We start from the raw sequence: 19,328 nt of genomic DNA on the forward strand, positions 1-19,328 counted from the left end.
TTGTTCGATACTGTTGTTTACGCATTTTGTTTCCGAGTTCCGGTTAATGCTTTTTGAAACGTTTTTTGCTTAGTCTTACTCTTTCAACGCCAATTATTGAAAATGTCCTAAAATGTTGGCACTCCAACAATATAGCAGTGATGAAGACAATTCAGACCATGAAAACAAAGATCATTTAGAGGATCTCACAGCCCATCTCAGACCAATAAATCAGCAAAATGCTATTTCTTCAACGATTCAGTTGAAAGCAGCACCAGAAATATTTACAAAAGTATGACACAATATTTTGAAAAGTTTTCAAGATAATCTGTTTCCCAAAATTCTAATTTGTATCCTCTTTTATGTTTGAATGAGGTGCTACCTGATGTCAGTGACGAGTACCCGTGAGATTGCTTTCAAGACATGACCGCCATATTTCCATGATTTTACCCTCCCACACAATCTCTGGTATGCAAACCTGAGTTAAAACTAAATTGGATACTTCGAGGGCATTAGTAGGTATCAGGTCCGTTCGCACTCAATACACTTTCGTATTCGCAGTCTACACAGGGATCTCCATGGATGAAAATTGAACGATGGAGGAACTTTCACATTACAAACCGTGTCTACGCTGTACAGTGTAGCGCGATCGGAAGTATTTTATCCCTCTATACAAGGAATGGTGAACATAATATGAGGCAGGCATTACCTATAAATGGGGACGAAGTCTGTATGAATTATTTTTTTGTAACTTCAATATTTGTTTAAAAAAAAAGAAACGGAAATACCGTAACGTTTCCGATTTTGGTTCTGTTGTTAGGGATTTAGTTGTGACGTTATTTAAATTATGACGTCATATGCAATGTAAACAAAGAAACGCTATCATCAGGTAACATTTTTTCATATCAAGGAATTATTAAAAATGAAATTGGTATTGCGCGTTCCTTCCTATTTTATACTAGACTGATAAATATATATTTTACTCAAAGTTTCATACAAACGAGACCGGAAAAAGAAAGTACATTGTACATTTCTGCGCCGGTCCGGGATTTCAAAACACGACAAAAAAAATTTGAACGATTTTGAGTTCATTAGTACAATGAAAAATTCGGGAAATTTTCCCGTATTTTTTTTTTATTGAATTTTCTTCTGTTATCTGGTTATTGGGGACTCCGTCCCCATACTAAGTCTTGCTTATTTAAATTATATTTATTTGAATTTTCATTATAGAATTAGAAGTATCAATATTTTCATTTATTGCCGTTTTTAACCATTCAAATGCCAAGTCTTCATGGTCCCCTTAGTCGAGAATGACCAAAAGCTGTCATGAAGGTCCCCATGTAGATTTCTTGTATTTTTGGTAATTGTTATGGGGGTTAAAAATCATATGAATTGAAGCTTATTTTTCATGGAACCCATTACCGGTATGGCTGATTTGCAGCAAAAACAAAACGATTCGTACGGGTTATGTAAAAGGTTAAAGAGATTTGTAAAGCAAACATTGACAAATGAAAAACGTTTTTAATGACTTTATCTGTCAAATTGATGCTGTGCAACATGCATCTTTCGAGTCTGAATAGAAACGGGAAACGCAGATGTATCAATTTGATTGTAATATACGAAATGAATTCGGAATTACGATACGATAATTCTTTACAGGAAACATTTAAGTTTTTACATTTAAACTTTTAAAGTAATTCTAAATTATCGTTACAGCAGTATTCAAGTTATTTGCAATGAAATAATATTTACTGTTTTGCATCTTATTTTGTACTTCTTAAAAAAGGGGGATGCTGATTGCGTAAGTCAAAATAAAGCATGTGTTCTACTTGTTAAACTGTTTTCTTTGTATCTGGATTATTAATTTTTTTATTTAATCTAAATTATCATAATCATTTGCTAAAACTTAGTTGATTAATTCGACAAATGGATCGTCTATCCTCAGATAGTATTCTCCTGTGTGGTTTGTTGATCTACCTGTACAAGCTCAGGTACAAGTGATTAGCGATCTTAATCCGGATATCCCTCAGGCGTTAGAACTGTATTGGATTATAACATAAAAAGCCTAAGGGTTATGCAATTACATGCATTTGATTATAATTGATAAAAAAATGGCGTCGGGCTGCAAAAAACGATGAAGTTTTGAACGATGGCGGAAGACAATTTAACGATGGCGCAAGTCATTTGACGATGGCGCAAGACATTTGAACGATGGTGGGGCGCCATCGTTAAACAGGCCATGGAGATCCCTGCTACACATTCGCACCGGAAGTACGTTCGCTTTAGTCTTTAGAAGTGTCAACTTGACATTATAATCTCTCTGTAATTTCGATCATCCTGGTAATTTTATGTCGCTACTGTATAAAACTCATTAGTATATTTGTATTTATGATGTGGCACTGCACAGAAAAACAAATAAAAAAATAAATAATTAATTAACTATAAAAAAGTAAACAAAAAAATGAATAAATAATTAACCCTTATAAAACCTTAACAATCTATTTTGTGAACTTTCCAGTATCTTTAATAAAGACCCCTAACAAATGTTGAATATCTTCTATGTGATGTTTGTAATTATCATTTTCTGTTGTTGCTAATAATACTGTAATTATCATTTTCTGTTGTTGCTAATAATACTTCTGATTCAAGTGTAAGTTTTGATGTTATGAAGTAGAGTGCAGAGGGGAGTTTTTCTTTAGCCTTCTCATAATTTTCACAAGCCAGTAGATAATGGTCAACTATACGTTCGCACCCATTTTATACCAAATAGTTCTATTTTCTAGGATAATTTTTTTTTTTTCTTATTTATTTGATGATTTATTATTAAATGTTAATTATGTACAATGATGTATGATTACTGCTAATAAATTGGTAAATTATACACAGCTAAATTTGGTGTTATCGTTGAGTGTTTAATAATCATGATTGTTGTTTTAACTTGCAAATTGCTTTGATGTAAATGTTCAAGACCGTTTGAGTATTTGGACAGTACGCAAACCGTCTGGACCGTATTCATACTTTTTTCAAAATACGCATATGGTCGGACCGTACGTGTACGGTCTGACTTATATTAAAAAGTTAGTCAAGTTTATTAGATACAAATGTATATAACAGATCAACATAACTTATATCTCAAATTAATATAAAAAGTTCAATAATAAATGAAATAAAAACTTTTAATATTTTAACTATTTAAAAAAATCACGCTTATTTAATCTGTTAATCTCCTGTATTTAGCATGTCAGTAATTCATTAATTGCAGCCCAGTATGCTCAGTAATTGGAGTTATCGGAAGTAAACATAATGTGGGAGGACAATTGTTTTAGACTATTTAGAAACTTTTAAAAAAAAATGCATAAACCAAGGAACATGCATGAATTAAACATGTTAATGTAAAAAAAAATATGACATTTCTTGCATGTGTTACTGAGCAAGTGTCGCCTTGGGCCAGAGTAACAAAATAGGATTCAGATAAACAATTAAACAAACATTTAATTTCAATTGTTCGCTTATTAAATTTATCCATCTTATTGTAATAATAACAATTTGTGTAACCAAAAATAAAGATAATTGTTTTTAACAGCTTGTCTCCTTTGAACTCATGTAAAAAAAATATTCATAGCAATACACTAACCAAAACATGATTAAGATTTTATCAACACATGTATAAAAAAAAAACGTTGTCAGAATCTCACTTTACTTAGAAACAATGAAAAAAATATATTTATATAGAGCAGTACACTTGCAGTCTCACTAATTAGCGACAAGAAGAATTTTACAGACAATAAGCAACAAGAAGCTATTTAACGACACAAAAACATTTTTTTATTAAAATTATTTATTCCAAATAAATATTAAAAGAATATGCAAAAGAAAAAATTATTTAGCGACAAGAAAGTTAATATTGATAGAAAATAAATTGAAACATAGATCTAATTGCTACATTTATTTATATGATTTTTATTATCTATTATGTACAACAGCAAGTATTACGTATTATGATATTACTTTTACTTGTGTTTTAGAACAATAATATACAGATATATTTATCTTATAATTTGTTTTTTAAAACTTTCTTTGTATAATATATAATAAACTTGCGAAATGCATTATTTGTACATCATTGTCCAGAAAGTACAGGCACAAATTGTGAAATACAAAGAACTGAAATCAAACAAGAGGGAAACAAAAATAAAAATGTGAATATTTTTCACATCATTTTAGTTTGTGTATTTCCTCATTTAACGATATCTTTTATTAAATAGGTCATCAATTTATATCTGCCCGTATATTAAAAAAAATTAAATGCATATTTCTTAATATTTAATAAAAAAAAAAATGCTTTCTTGTCGCTAAATAGTCTTCTTGTCGCTTCTTGTCGCTAAAATTATTCTTCTTGTCGCTTATTAGTGAGACCCGTACACTTGCCCAAACATGATTAAGACTTATTCAACACTTTAAAAAATGTTGTCAGAATCTCACTATATGTAGAAACAATGAACAAAAAATATTTATAGCAATACACTTAAAAAACTTGATTCCAAATTATACAAAAATACCAATAAAAATTGTGCGCAAACGTGTAGGGTGCGAACGTGTAGGGTGCAAAAGTGAAAGGGCGCGAACATGAATAGGCGCAAATATGATTGGGCGCGAACAGACCCGGATGCGCCTCGGTAGGTCAAAGTTGTTCCCAGCTTGACCTGGAGATCAATCTTCTGAAATCTCTTTGTGTTGTCTGTTCCTTCCGAGAAGCCTGGTGGTTCTCTCCGAGTACTTCGGCTTCCTCCACCATAATAACAGACTTCCCATTGTCCTAAACACTCCCTTGAGCGGTGTTGGGTGGGGATTGTTCTTGTGATGGGATAATATTGTAAACGACACATCTCCATTAATCCTTAGGGAGTGTACATGCATGGATCCGCTGTACCCTTGCAGTCAATCAAGGGGTGAGTCTCAACTGGCGGAATCTCGAAGTACATACCACCACATCTTCCATGGGACATATCGTCCATACTTTTTAAAGACGTATTGTCCTGGGCCATACTATAAGTTTTACACCTGTTGAGGTTATAATAGCAGTTCTGTGTACATCAATGTCCACAAAACAGAAAAGGTTGATAATTTAAAACCATGATTAATTGGAGAAGACTGAATCAATCAGTAATATAGCATCTTTAGCTAGATTCGAATTTCTATTGTACAATTTTATTTTGACAGAACAGGATAAAGCATGATAAAGAGTTCTATTTATCTTACCATCAACTATTGTATTTGTATTTTTATTGCACTTTCTATTTTTTTTTCTCAAATCAGCTATTGTATTTGTATTGTTATTGCACTTTCTCTGTAAACTTGTATTTAGTTTCTATAATATTAATTAAAGAAGGGGTTCAGACAAATGTTAGATAATGAAACATTTTTCAAACCAAAATCATTTATTTCCCCTCTTTATATAATTAATTTCTTCCAAGATAGCATCATAAAATGTTTGATCAAGAGTTAAAACTTGAGTGATAATTTAACTATCATCAATTTTGATATAAAAAAAGTATGTGGTATGATTGCCAATGAGATAACTCTCCACAAGAGACCATAATGACACAGAAATTAACCACTCTAGGCCTTCAACAATGAGCAAAGCCTATACCGCATAGCCAGCTATAAAAGGCCCCGAAATGACAATGTAAAACAGTTCAAACGAGAAAACATACCGCCTTATTTATATAAAAAAATGAACGAAAAAAATAATTATGTAAAACGTAAACAAACGACAACCACTGAATTACAGGCTCCTGACTTGGGACAGGCACATACATACATACATAATGTGGTGGGGTTAAACATGTTAGCAGGATATGACTGTGCCACTATATTGTTAGTAGCTCTTTTTAAAGTCAGAATATATTTCATGTATTCAATTTGGACTCACGAACTCAACTTTAACAGTCATTGACAGTCACAATTCAAACAGAATGTTGACTTTAACAGTGATTACGGGTATGTTTTGTCATGTTTTGTTGTTCTTTTTTTCAGGATGATATCCAAGTTAACAGACATTTAGATTCAACAACTAAGGAAGTCAAGTATAACCCTAAATATGAAGAACTTTTTGCACCAGAGGTATGTGAATGAAGAATCACTTTTTAAGTATTTTCTATAGAATTAAATTTGATGATTTGTATTATTTGGCAAGGCATTATTTAGTATTATTTTGCTTGTTACCATGGTTATTGAAACTGTCTTTTTTTCTTCTGTAATCTAGATATCTTTGAATCAATTGCAAATTTTCTGAATTGTAGTGTGAGTTCTTCTCTGTATATTTTGTTTATCCTCTGGTCAAGAAAAAGGGGATATAGATATAAGAAGATGTGGTATGAGTGCCAATGAGACAACCGTCTAAGTCACAGTTTGTGAAAGTTAACCATTATAGGTCACCTGTTGTTGCAAGTGGCATTAGGTATTACCCTTTTCCATCCAAAATTCTGTCTGTACGACTGTATGTCCAAACCGCAACAACTACAATATTTAATTAAAACCAATCAAATCAAATCAGAGAATGACATACAAACAAAATATACAAAGTTTGAAATAATACATAGTTGGTAGAGGTGAGTCTAAAGTTACAATTACATTGAACATGTTGTCTTATTACATACATGTATTCCACTCTTACTACAAATATCAAATCTCAGAGTATTATATATTTTTATTTAAATGTTCTTTTTTCAGATTGGTCCTGGTAACCCCTTCAAAACACAACAGATGTTGGCCCCTAGAAACATGATGTCAGGGTTTGCAGAGCCTGCACATATCAGTGACTTCCAGTTTGACAACCAGAGAAAGACATTCACTAGTTATGGTATGGTGAATTAGAAATATTTGCTTATACATCATGTACATGCAGACAATTTGCACATCAAGAGATTTATTTTGGATCTAACTAAGTACCAACTGAAAATATGAATAATATGTTTCAAGCTCTTTCCCCTGTGACATTAAAAATGAAGGGCAAATTTTTCTGATGATTTTCATAATTTCCTCCAATGGCTGAATTAGAAAATAAATACAGAGCCTTGATTAAAGATAAAAAAAAAATGGAACTTTGTCAGTGCATGGTTCATGTCTTTTCTTCATGTTAAATCTATGGTGACTTTAACTTTTTATATTATATTGCAGGATATGCCATTGATCCATCTGTAGATAATGTTGTAGCAGAAGCAAAACTTGTTGGTGATTCTTCTAAATCAGATGACAACAAAGGTATGATTGAAGGAAAATAAGTAGTATTGTTGTACTATTGTTTTTCTGTTTGTCTTTTTTCATTTTTAGCCATGGCGTTGTCAGTTTGTTGTAGATTTATGAGTTTGACTGTCCCTTTGGTATCTTTCGTCCCTCTTTTGTAATACTAAATATTTGCTATTTAACAAATTTTAAAAAAGCCCATCCAAAAAACCTCCTACATGTACCTGTAAGATGTCATTGAATTGTTTCTGTACAATCAATAAAAGAAGTGAAAATAAGTTCAGTGTTCCTCCCCACCAGCATATTAATTTTCAACAGATTACACATTGTGTCTAGGTTTATTATAGAGAGGACACTGAGCATTACAGAAAACAAGAATTGTTAAGAAGACATACAACAAAACACCTACAATTGCTTAATCAAATGTTCGGATGGTATTAGAATCATCTAATTGTCTTATTTATATGAAAGTTATGAGAAATAGAAAGACTACAGATCTATAGTAATCCTTACCGCAGTATTGCTTGTATATCCGTGCATGTTTTTAAATTTAACACAATTCAAATGTATGTCTTTACATTTGACAGGTAAAACCGTTTTTGAACTGACACAAAAGAGGCCTGAGGACAAGAGGAAGAGGCAGAGAAATGATGATTCTTCTGACATAGAGGGGTATTTAGGTCCATGGGGCAAGTTTGTAGACGAGAAAACTATTATGAAACCAAATGAGGTACAAACAAAACATACTTAATATGTGATGATAATTTTCCAGTTAATTTTTTAAATGCCTTCTTAAATAGATATAAAGAAAGATCATGAAATTTATTGATCTTTCTGAGACACCAACAAAGGTCAAGGATCAAATGACTCAAAAGAAAATTTGACATATTGTTAATAAATTCTTGGCTTAATTTTAATGCATAAAGCATGCTTGTTTCATGTATGTGTTATTGTTAATCTAGCACTTTTAGTTCGTTTGTTTTATATATGTGATAATCCAAGTGTCATTTATTTTATAGGAAGAGAAGAAAGAACTTGATGAAATACTTGCAAAGAGAAGTAAAACAGGAAAACAGACTGAAGAAAAAGTATCTGAAGAGAAGACAACTCTTCATGGTATGGTGACATGTTTATCTTGAAGGAGTAAAAAATTATAGATATTGATTTTGTGCAAAAAAAACACATGTTTGTGGAATAGTTTTTATCTGTACGTCCTTGGAAAGCAAAATTATGAAATCTAAAAAAACTGAACAGAACATGTAAAGTAGTTAAAAATTTGCCAAAATGTTATGAATTTAAAAAAAGAAATATTTCAATATTCATTACTTCAATTTACACCTTTTTCAATGATGTAAGATAATTATATATGAATGAATACAAAAAAACAAGTCTGAGACAACAAAAAACTTCACAAAATATAAGTTAGTAAAACAAATGGCTGTTCAAACTCTTATATAGGAATTTTCTTTACAGAACAAGCAATGGAATGAAAATAACATTTGGCCCGTCTACAAGATATTTACTTTAATAATACAAACTGAACAAAATGAATTTGGTGAAAAACAGGCACTTCTAAAATAAGGAAACTATTAAAGAAAATAAGTTTGCCAAATAAAAACACTATACAAAACATTAGTTTTAGCAAAACAACTAAAAAACCATCCACAAAATGGCAGCTTTTGCAAAACAAATCACAAACAACCTTTGACAATATAAATGAAAATAACAATAGGTTTGAAACAATCTCTCTCCTCAAAATATTAGTAACAGCAATACAAACTTCTTTGTTCTTTTCCTATAAATTCAATTTTTTTGGGCTTAATCTAGTTGCATAATTTTTATTTATAGTTAAAGATGCTTACGACTACCAAGGGAGATCATTCTTATGCCCACCACAGGATGTTGGTATCAATCTTAAATCAGATGAACCACCAGAAAAATGTTTCTTGCCAAAGAAATTAATCCACACTTGGACAGGCCATACCAAGGGTGTGGCTACTATAAAATGGTTCCCAAAATCTGGTCATTTAATCTTATCGTGTGGTATGGATTCAAAATTAAAGGTAAGTGATTTTAGTGTTTCTCATTTGGGGCTGAACGACTGTGGATTTGCATATTATATTAGCTATGGTAGAAAATATTCATTTTTGGTGTTTTTAAAAAAAACAAACATTATTTATAAGTTCACTAAAAATTTGTGTATTTTGTTTTTTTCAGCAAATTCTGCTAATATGTTTATAAGAAATTGGTATTTTGGTGGTTTTAGCAATTATTATATATACCAACAAAATCCATTTTAAAAGCTGAATTTGAAATGTTAATGTAGACACAAAATATTTATTATCAACCTAGCAAAAATTTCAAATTAACTTAATAGATCTTTTTTTTAAATGGATTACAGCACACACACACTTCCCCCATCTAAAGGAGTAGGTCCGGTAAGGGCTGATTTTGGCATCAAATTTCAGGTTCATCTAACGAAAGATTTTGGACACTTTTTAAACACTTTAATGTCTATTTCAATTGATTTGATTAGTTTTTGTGAAAGATTTTAACTGGTTTTGTCATTAAAAAGGCTCCGATTCAAGCTTAAATATGAAAAATCTATCAAATATGCCCAAAAAACGTCACTTTTGAGATGGTTTTGGTCAAAAATGAAAGTGGCCGCATCCGTGTTCATCCTCAACCTTTATATATGTTATGTATTATCTAAAAGATTACATTTTCACAACTTTGTAAAACTGCTATATTATGGGGCCAAAAAGGGGTCTTACTGAACCTTCTCCTTTACTCATATTGATTGAATATGAAACAAGGAGATGTATTATGATTGCCATTGATTAAGTTATTTAATTATGATAAATATAAAGTACATTTGGATTTCTTGGGTTATTTTAAAGTGGAGATAACTCTTTTGCTTAATTCTTCAGTTTTAGAGTGCACCTTTCTTACACTCTGAGGTTTCAGGTAGCCAAAAACACATCTTGTATTCTTTATTTAAAAATTAATATTTTTTAGATTTGGGAAGTATATAATGACCGTAGATTAGTCAGAACTTACAGTGGACATAAGCAGGCTGTTCGTGATGCATGTTTTAATAACTCAGGGACAGAATTCCTTAGCTGTGCTTATGATAGATTCTGTAAACTTTGGGATACTGAAACAGGTATTGTGATTTATAAGTAAAATGTAAGCACTGATTGATCTCAATATTGTATTTGAAAATGTTGAAAATGTTTAAAATGTTGAGATTGTTGAAATACTGTATTATATGAGTCACAGTTCTCAAGTTTCACGTAAAAAGACTTTAAAAAATACGCCTTGGTGGTGCTCCTCTGGAGTAGAACAATTGACATAAGGTGTGTTTAAGCTCCACTGAGCATGTGAATTTTTTAAATAAGAGGAAAGTTCATTTATATCTCACAGAAGCAAAAGGAGTTTCAGGCAAAGTGACATGTCATCATTTGAGAAATCACCTTGTAAGCTACTGCATCAAAGGTCTGTAATATCATCTCGGACATTCTAGTACAAATCTGTATACAAACTGATACCACACCATATTTCTGTCCTCAATAATCATGAAATACATTGCAGCTGGACATTAAGTAAGCTAGAATCAATCAATCACTATGTCTCAAAGTTTAACTGTCTACCTTAATGATAGTGAAAACATATTTTATTAGTTAAATTGATATTAGATATCATACACAATTTGGCATTAACAAATTGAAATACATTGAATAAGTTAAAAAAAGGGTTCTGAAAGCTATCAACTTATATTGAATAATTTATTATTTATTGTTGTTTTATAGAAATGATAATACCTAGGTATAATATATATATGACTTTTTAGTTTATTAATGACTTTACAGGGGAGTGTAAGGCCAGATTTACCAGTAAGAAAGTGCCTTATTGTATAAGGTTCAATCCAGATGAAGATAAACAACATTTGTTTGTGGCTGGTACTTCAGACAAGAAAATTATCTGTGTAAGTTTTATCAAATTATAAACAACATATGTTACAAAAAAGATAGGAATAGAAGTTGGTGGTATATTACCTTCCATTTACCTTGTTGTTATGTAACTAATTTTTGTTGATAGAGGAAGTTTTTATTGTTTGTACTTGATTTCATGACAATTCTTCATACAAAGCCTATAGAAATTTCAATTTTTTTTTTATGACCTCAATCCATTGTTCACCTTGACCCCACAATATCTATGAACATTTGTACCACAAATAATAATTACTCCAATACACACTATGAAATTTGCTTATTTTAGTGTAGACAAATTTTAATACTGCATGCCCTTCGCAGCAGGACACACACATCTACTTAATTTGGGCCCATCTTTAATTTTTTTTTTCACACTATTTCCAATACTATGGTTAACACAATGATTTGTCAATGTGTATAAAATTGAGAATGGAAATGGGGAATGTGTCAAAGAGACAACAACCCGACAAAAAAACAGACAACAGTAGAAGGTCACCATTATGTCTTCAATGCAGCGAGAAATTCAATACTTGTTACATTTGCAAATTAATCGATAGATATATTTTTTAAGGGTCTTTCAATATTTCCAATGTCAAATTTGTATTTATTTTTAGTGGGATATAAGGTCAGGTGAAATAGTTCAGGAATATGACAGACATTTAGGTGCAGTCAACGCTTTAGAATTTGTAGATCAGAACAGAAGATTTGTGTCAACATCAGACGACAAAAGTATGAGAATATGGGAATGGTATGTAGAATTGTATTCTTATCTTAAGGTGAGGCATATCACTACAGGGAGATAACTCTGTAAAAATCAGGTGAACGTTTTAATCACATTCTATCTAAAAAAAAATATATAAAGCTTCTCAATGATCAAAATAAGTGTTTGTCAAACTGCTATATATCCAATGATATTTTTCCGATAGAGTGTGGGGTTCAAGTATTTTTGAAATTTTCCTAATTTTGTCAAAGGGTCAAAGTAAATATGTTGTCAAAATTTTATGAAAATTAAACTAGCCAAATTATTCTAGTCAAGGTGTTTGGTACCACCTTAATAGCAAAGGTGTATATTTTGTCTGAAAACAGCTTTCACTTTAGCTATATCATTATTTATGTGAAGATATTTCTTAAATTTTATAAAAAAAAATGAAGATGGGAATATATCAAACAGAGAGTAAATCAGCGACTCAAAAAATCAAGGCATCTGGTCCGTGTACACCGTTATTTTCCCCTATCTGTCTTAGAACATAATGGTAAATTAAAATAATTCTAACAAGATTTGGTGTACATAAAGTTTGGCATTAACCACAAAACATATCAAAAATAAGAAAACTTCATCAGCTGATTTTCTCTTGGCAACACAAAACACAAGGAAACCAGTATGGGTTAAGCCAGAGAGCTTCTGAAAAGAGGAAATTACACCTATGTTTACCTAACTTAATTCATTTCTACTCAAAAAATCAAAAAAGAAATTTTACAGGAATCATCTCAGATGACTTTACATTCACATAAAACTTAAAAGCAAAAAAAGGGGGGGAAAATAAGAAAATATATACTGAAATTAAAGGGAAATATATTTGTGGACAACGAAATTGAGGGAAGATAACTGTGTACCTGGACCATCTAGATCATAACATATGCAATTAAGTGTTAGTTGCTTATCTTCTAAGCAAGCAGCATTTTAGAGTAAGAGGTTGACAAGCCTTCCTGTGAACTGTTGCCTTGCGAACCAGCACTTTGAAAATCTTGCTTAGCTTGTTGCTCTACTACAAACTTTGGGTTATGTCTGAATTGCATTAACATGTTGTTATCCTGATTTGCCAGCAATAGTTGACACTAGACTTTAAACATCAAAACATATTCATTATCATCTTGTACATTAAAAAGCTCTATTTCTAATTATCAAATTTTTTTGGACCAAGAATATTTTATAACAAATTAAATTAACAGTAGATTCAGTATTTTTCGTTTGGTACCAATTTTCTTGGGTTTCATGGGTACAGGTGGACAAAGAATTCAAATGTTCAACGAATTACAAATTTTCTATAGGCTTTGTAAGTTTCTATACAGAATTAGGCAAAACCATGAAAACAATAAATATATCCATGAAGTCTTCCTCAATCCATGAAAAATTGATACCCAGGAAAATAAATGAATGCACAATATATTGAAACATAAACATCATGTACATTCACTATATTTAACAAGATTTATTTCTATTTCAGGGGAATTCCTGTGGATTTTAAATACATTGCTGATCCTTCTATGCATTCTATGCCTGCTATTAAACTGTCACCAAATGGTAAGATGAAAACAAAAAGCAGTATGCCAAATTTTATCTGTAAAAGGCTTCTAGTTCATGTAAAATTGCTTTGATACTATTTAATAGTTAATGAAATTTCAAGCATAAGATTTTCTTGAATTTATTCATTTAAGGTTCCATGGAGTCGTTTCGTTTAAGCATTCAATTATTTAAAAATACATCATTTTCTTTCTAATTTTTTAGTGTGATAGTTTGTTATGAAGGTAATCCAGAAAAAATACTTCATTTGCATCAAAGTCCTTAAATGCTATTTACCCGATGCTGTTTTATATTATATAACATGTATATACTGTAAATTCAGAGATGTTTGCTAGTTTTTTTATTATTGCAAAAAGTTTAGATGGGGTAAATTTGAGAAAATAAAAACTTTCAATTAAAATTTTGATAGCATCATATGTTTTAATAGAGCATTTCTTGAAATTGCACTATTTTGTCAGTCGATTAACAATCATCATAAAACATGCACACAAAAAAATCAAATTTTCTGTATGTGGTAAAAATAATTCAGTAATATTTTAGCTCTATGAATGTATAAGAAATATGTAAATTAGAAATAAATCATTAATCTTTTAAATTTTTTATGCTTTCAAAAGTTGTACATACTTATGTAACCTACACATGATTTTTTTTGTTATGAAAGACAAATGACAGGAATCTTCACAAATTTAGACTTCATTTATCATTTATCAGTATCTTAACCTTTTAACGTTTATGAATAAATAAAATTTGCATAATCTAATATTCTCATTGGCTTTTTTTCATAGGAAAATGGTTAGCATGCCAATCTATGGATAATAAGATCTGTATATTTAATGTACTAAACAGATTTAAATACATGAGAAAGAAACTTTTTACCGGTCATATGGTAAGTTTTTGTTGTTAAATAATTTATATCATTTGTTTGTTTTTTACAGTAAAATAATAATAATGATAATAAATTCTTTATTTAAAGAGTAAGTTACAATTACTAATTTTCCCTGAGGTCCTCATATACAATACAAGTAAAATAATAATAATAATAAGAGAAAGAAAAAAAAAACCAAACAGACAAAAGCAAACATATACCATATTTACACAATCCTATATTCATAATAGTTCAATGTACATTAGAACATATAAAACAGTTATAGATTGCATGTAGTTAACCCTTAGACTGCTACGCGCGACTATTGTCGTTCCGATAAAGCAGTCCGCTACTGCTACGCGCGACTATAGTCGTTTTCCGTAACTCGTTTGTTTACACAGTTACCATGGAATGGGCGGAGTCAATATTCATGAGATTGCGGCAGTTTCGACTTGTATGGATTCTGATTGGTTAAAAATTCTTTCGAGTGTCTCTTGACTTTAAATCAGGTATAAGCGATAAAACCGAAAGTGAAAATTTTTGATGAAAAAAGTGACAAAATGGCGGATATTATTTGGAGAAATGGCCAACACGTTCAGAAGTATTTCAATGATAACAATTTAACAGCGGCAGCCGATAAAAAGGATTTGGACGAGAACAGAAGATATAATAGATGGAAATAGAAATATTCTATCAAAACTGCGAACAGAAGACTTTTAAAGCGAGAACCACCGGAATTCCAAGACCTTGTCCAAAATGGATGACATGAAACATGATTTTCGATGTTTATCATTTCGCCTTTGAAATGTGAATCAATATTGACTGACATCGATAGATCCGAACTTTAAGTTTGTCAAGATTATTTATTGATGAAAGCTATAACAATGAACTTGTCGTATAAATATATTTGTACATGGAAGTAAAAGTCGGCGCAGTGAAAGTCGGAGGAAAATACCGGAAAATATTTGCATCAAAAAGGCTGTTGATTCTAGAAAAAACTTTTTTTTTGATAATCACAATGGACTAGTTCTTAAACGAGATTTTTATATATTGGTTCAATTCTGAAGTCATGGATACTTTTACATTGATGGATTCATTAATAAAACATGAAAAAAATAAGTTACCTTTGTTTACCTCTATTTGCACCTGTACAGGTAAAAAATGACCAGAGACTCACACAAAAATAAAATAAATAAAAAAATACAGAATCTAACAATACTTTTTTATATAACTGTTATTGATGAATATTCAATATTTACAAAGATACAGCAATTGTAAGTGAACATGTTTATTTCATCAGTGATTAAAATTTTATTCAGCAATACACAAAAGTACAATAGAAATGAATGCAGCAGTCTAAGGGTTAAAAGATATTATATAAAAATCAAAATCACACACTCTTGAAAAAAAACAATCATTTCAAGACTGAATATTGTGACTGCCTCAAGTATGTCAAACACAAAATCTATTTGTCATTCAGTTAATTTTATTTGACCATTCCAGTACAAGTAACTCAACCACACACATTTTTCAAATGAAGTTCCCTGAAAAAATCATTTGGTGTAGCATGTGTGTATGTTTTGGTTAAAAAATGTTTTAATATGAATAAAGCTAAAAGTAATGAATTGTAAAAAAAATTGTAAAATTAGTTGAATTGCCAATTATCTGGCCCTGCCCTAGGTCCTGGTTCATTGACTTTATGTCTTTTTAAATGTTGACTTATTGAAATTTGTGATGAGGACAGTTTAAGGGTTACCTTTTATGATAAGGTAATGGTATTTGTTATGCAGTTGTATAAGCATTGGCATATCTCATTTCCACAAAGATTGTTTGCTCCTGCGCTTTTACTCATTGGTCATTGACTTGACATGTTTGCAAAGTACACATGTTTAAACATTGCAATTTTAATTTTAAGATTTGCATTTTTATGCCCCACCTACGATATGCATTATGTTTTCTGGTCTGTGCGTCCGTTCGTCCGTCCGTCCGTCTGTCCCGCTTCAGGTTAAAGTTTTTGGTCAAGGTAGTTTTTGATGAAGTTGAAGTCCAATGGCCTTCAAACTTAGTATACATGTTCCCTATGATATGATCTTTTAAATTTTAATGCCAAATTAGAGGGTTTACCCCAATTTCACGGTCCACTGAACATAGAAAATAATAGTGCGAGTGGGGCATTCGTGTACTGGGGACACATTCTTGTTATTTTTTAAAATTACATTCAGGTCAAACATATCTCTGTCAAAAGTTTATGAATTAATTATGTTATGTGTCTTTACAGGTAGCAGGTTATGCTTGTCAACCAGATTTTTCACCAGATATGAGGTATGACTTAGTAAATTATTATCACAGCTCATGGGTTTTCATTGTTTTTTTCATCTGTAGATAAATAGTTTTTCCTGAGTTGCATGTAACAAAGGAAGGGTAAAATTTAAGCAAATAAATGGCCTACCTATATCAAAAACTATGGACTGCTATCTTTTATTTTTCCTATGTGTACATGTTGAAAAATTGGCAGAAAGTCTGCTGACATTTGAATATGCCTTTACAAAAAATGTTACAAAAAAACAATTATTTGGTATTTTTAACAAGAGGAAAACAGATTATAATTTTACATATAAATAAAAAAAAGCAAATTTAGCACATAAGTCAACATGATATCAACTCAACAAAACATGAAAATAGAAAGAAAAATGTAAGGGTCATCATATTAAAGATCTCCAACAATAGGCAAAAATTGATACCATATGCTCAACTTCAAATATCCCAGATCTGAGCAAGATGTGAATAAATTGTACATTATTTTTCTTGTATAATTCTGGCATTTTGTTGCTAAAGAGGCTGTACATGTACTCTCTAACCATTATGAAATTATCAATGCATACATTTTAACAAAATCAAAGGAAAGGAACAGCATTTGTCCTGCTGATGCGGCCGTCTACATGTGAAAAAGACCCCATCCATCTTACTGCATATTCAGGTGTAATACCACAAAATTAAAGATCTCCAACAATAGGCAAAAATTGATACCATATGCTCAACTTCAAATATCCCAGATCTGAGCAAGATGTGAATAAATTGTACATTATTTTTCTTGTATAATTCTGGCATTTTGTTGCTAAAGAGGCTGTACATGTACTCTCTAACCATTATGAAATTATCAATGCATACATTTTAACAAAATCAAAGGAAAGGAACAGCATTTGTCCTGCTGATGCGGCCGTCTACATGTGAAAAAGACCCCATCCATCTTACTGCATATTCAGGTGTAATACCACAAAATCATAGTACGTCACATCTGGTTATATATGAAAAAAGGGTAGAAAAATAGATATTCCCTTGAATTTGACATTGCATTTAAAAATTTATGGGTCATCAACAAATATCTTTGCTGTTTAAAGCACCATTACTTTTTTATTACACCTTCAAGACAGCCAATTACACCTGTTTGAGTTGAATGCTACAAATGTACTAATTATTTTATCTTTATTTCAGTTATGTGATATCAGGAGATGCTGATGGAAAACTTTATGTATGGGACTGGAAAACAACAAAACTTTATACAAAATTCAAAGCTCATGATGATGTGTGTTCCACTGTGTTGTGGCATCCTCATGAAACCTCAAAAGTGGCATCATGTGGATGGGATGGTGTGATAAAATACTGGGACTGAGATGAATGAAATACTGTTATGTCAAATCAGGAAAATCAATGCCTTATAACATTTGAGAGGAAGAAAAAATTGTATCTTAGATGGACCTCCAAAACATTAAGAGAACAATGATCAGATCCACAAAGTGTTCTGGTTTAGTAGTAGCTGAATGTATTACAAAATCAATTTTGATGCTAAAATGTTATATCATTTGTATTGCAATCATCACATGTACAGATCATGTTTCAAAAGTCATTCATTTTAATGTGCTATCATTGCTGCAATTTTAAATAAAATACATCTTTACATGTTTCTTATTGATATACATTTTTGTTGTTTAAATGGGAAAGAGGAATATTTACAAATGGATGTCAAGCAAACAGAAGTCTAACATAAAACTTGAATTTAGCTATCCCATAACCTTACTAAATTCTCTTTAACCCAATACATGTTTTTCATCAACTGAGTTGGGTTTATGTCAAAGTATATATCTGAAAGTATCTGTATAATTAATTTTGCCTCTAACCATTATGGTTGTTTGGTGTATTCAAAAAAAATAATTAAGGTATACTTGATCTGTATGTATGTATCAGCTTCACCATGGTGGAGGAATTTTGACAAGGTTAAACTGATGTCCAAGAATTAATGATAGGTTCTAAGCAATGGCATGAGTACACAGGTTCTAAGCAATGGCATGAGTACACAGGTTCTAAGCAATGGCATGAGTGCACCAACTACTGGTTTTCAACTATAGTTTGAATTTATAAAAAATATTACATTTTTCTAGAATTGCAAGATGGCAAATAAACATTAGAAAGTTCTTTTGTGTTCACCACTGTATCTACATGGAAGAGACATAAATATGATACGAAATTTTGTGCACTTCTCTATCAATCTTTACACTAGTGATTTTAATCACTTTGATTCTTGTGTTGGTTATTGCCATGTTTTCATGAATTAATTTAATTATAATACATATATACAAAATTACAAAACTATACAATACTGATATTTAAATTCAAGTTCAGTATTGATAGTAAGTAAATTTATTTAGTAAGTTTGTGAATTTTATTTTGAGTCAGTATACAATAACAATCAAAACATGAGGTCTAATGAGCTCTTTAAACGACAGCTCATTTGTACTAGGACTTTCACTGTTATATAAATTCTGTAAGTTTGTTTTCAGTTGTTGGGGTACTGTAATTGTTTAAACCTTCAATTTCACTCCATATTAAAGGCATGTATTGGTTTGGCTGTTTGTGTGATTTAAAATTTGACATTTCTATCAAAGTA

General features: G+C 30.9%; 1 protein-coding gene across 1 annotated transcript; it reads left to right on the forward strand.

Moving 5' to 3' along the window:
* Positions 1-16: 16 nt before the first annotated feature.
* On the forward strand, positions 17-18,345 carry LOC143047283 (pre-mRNA-processing factor 17-like). Its single transcript, XM_076220322.1, has 14 exons — positions 17-271; positions 6,016-6,102; positions 6,712-6,841; positions 7,159-7,242; positions 7,812-7,954; positions 8,244-8,340; positions 9,073-9,287; positions 10,243-10,390; positions 11,097-11,212; positions 11,834-11,967; positions 13,445-13,521; positions 14,307-14,407; positions 16,665-16,708; positions 17,879-18,345. Exons 1-14 carry the CDS (start codon positions 113-115, stop codon positions 18,054-18,056), a joined length of 1,713 nt encoding a protein of 570 aa, XP_076076437.1. The 5' UTR covers positions 17-112; the 3' UTR covers positions 18,057-18,345.
* Positions 18,346-19,328: the final 983 nt, after the last annotated feature.

The sequence above is a fragment of the Mytilus galloprovincialis genome, chromosome 10 (assembly GCF_965363235.1).
Source record: "Mytilus galloprovincialis chromosome 10, xbMytGall1.hap1.1, whole genome shotgun sequence".
Taxonomy (NCBI): Eukaryota; Metazoa; Mollusca; class Bivalvia; order Mytilida; family Mytilidae; genus Mytilus; species Mytilus galloprovincialis.

Excerpts from the sequence above, each read along its gene's own strand:
- LOC143047283 (XM_076220322.1), top strand. The coding sequence starts at position 113 with ATGTTGGCACTCCAACAATATAGCAGTGATGAAGACAATTCAGACCAT. Across the intron at positions 7,955-8,243 it reads CTATTATGAAACCAAATGAG|GAAGAGAAGAAAGAACTTGA; the intron begins GTACAAACAAAA and ends TTTATTTTATAG. Across the intron at positions 16,709-17,878 it reads GATTTTTCACCAGATATGAG|TTATGTGATATCAGGAGATG; the intron begins GTATGACTTAGT and ends TCTTTATTTCAG.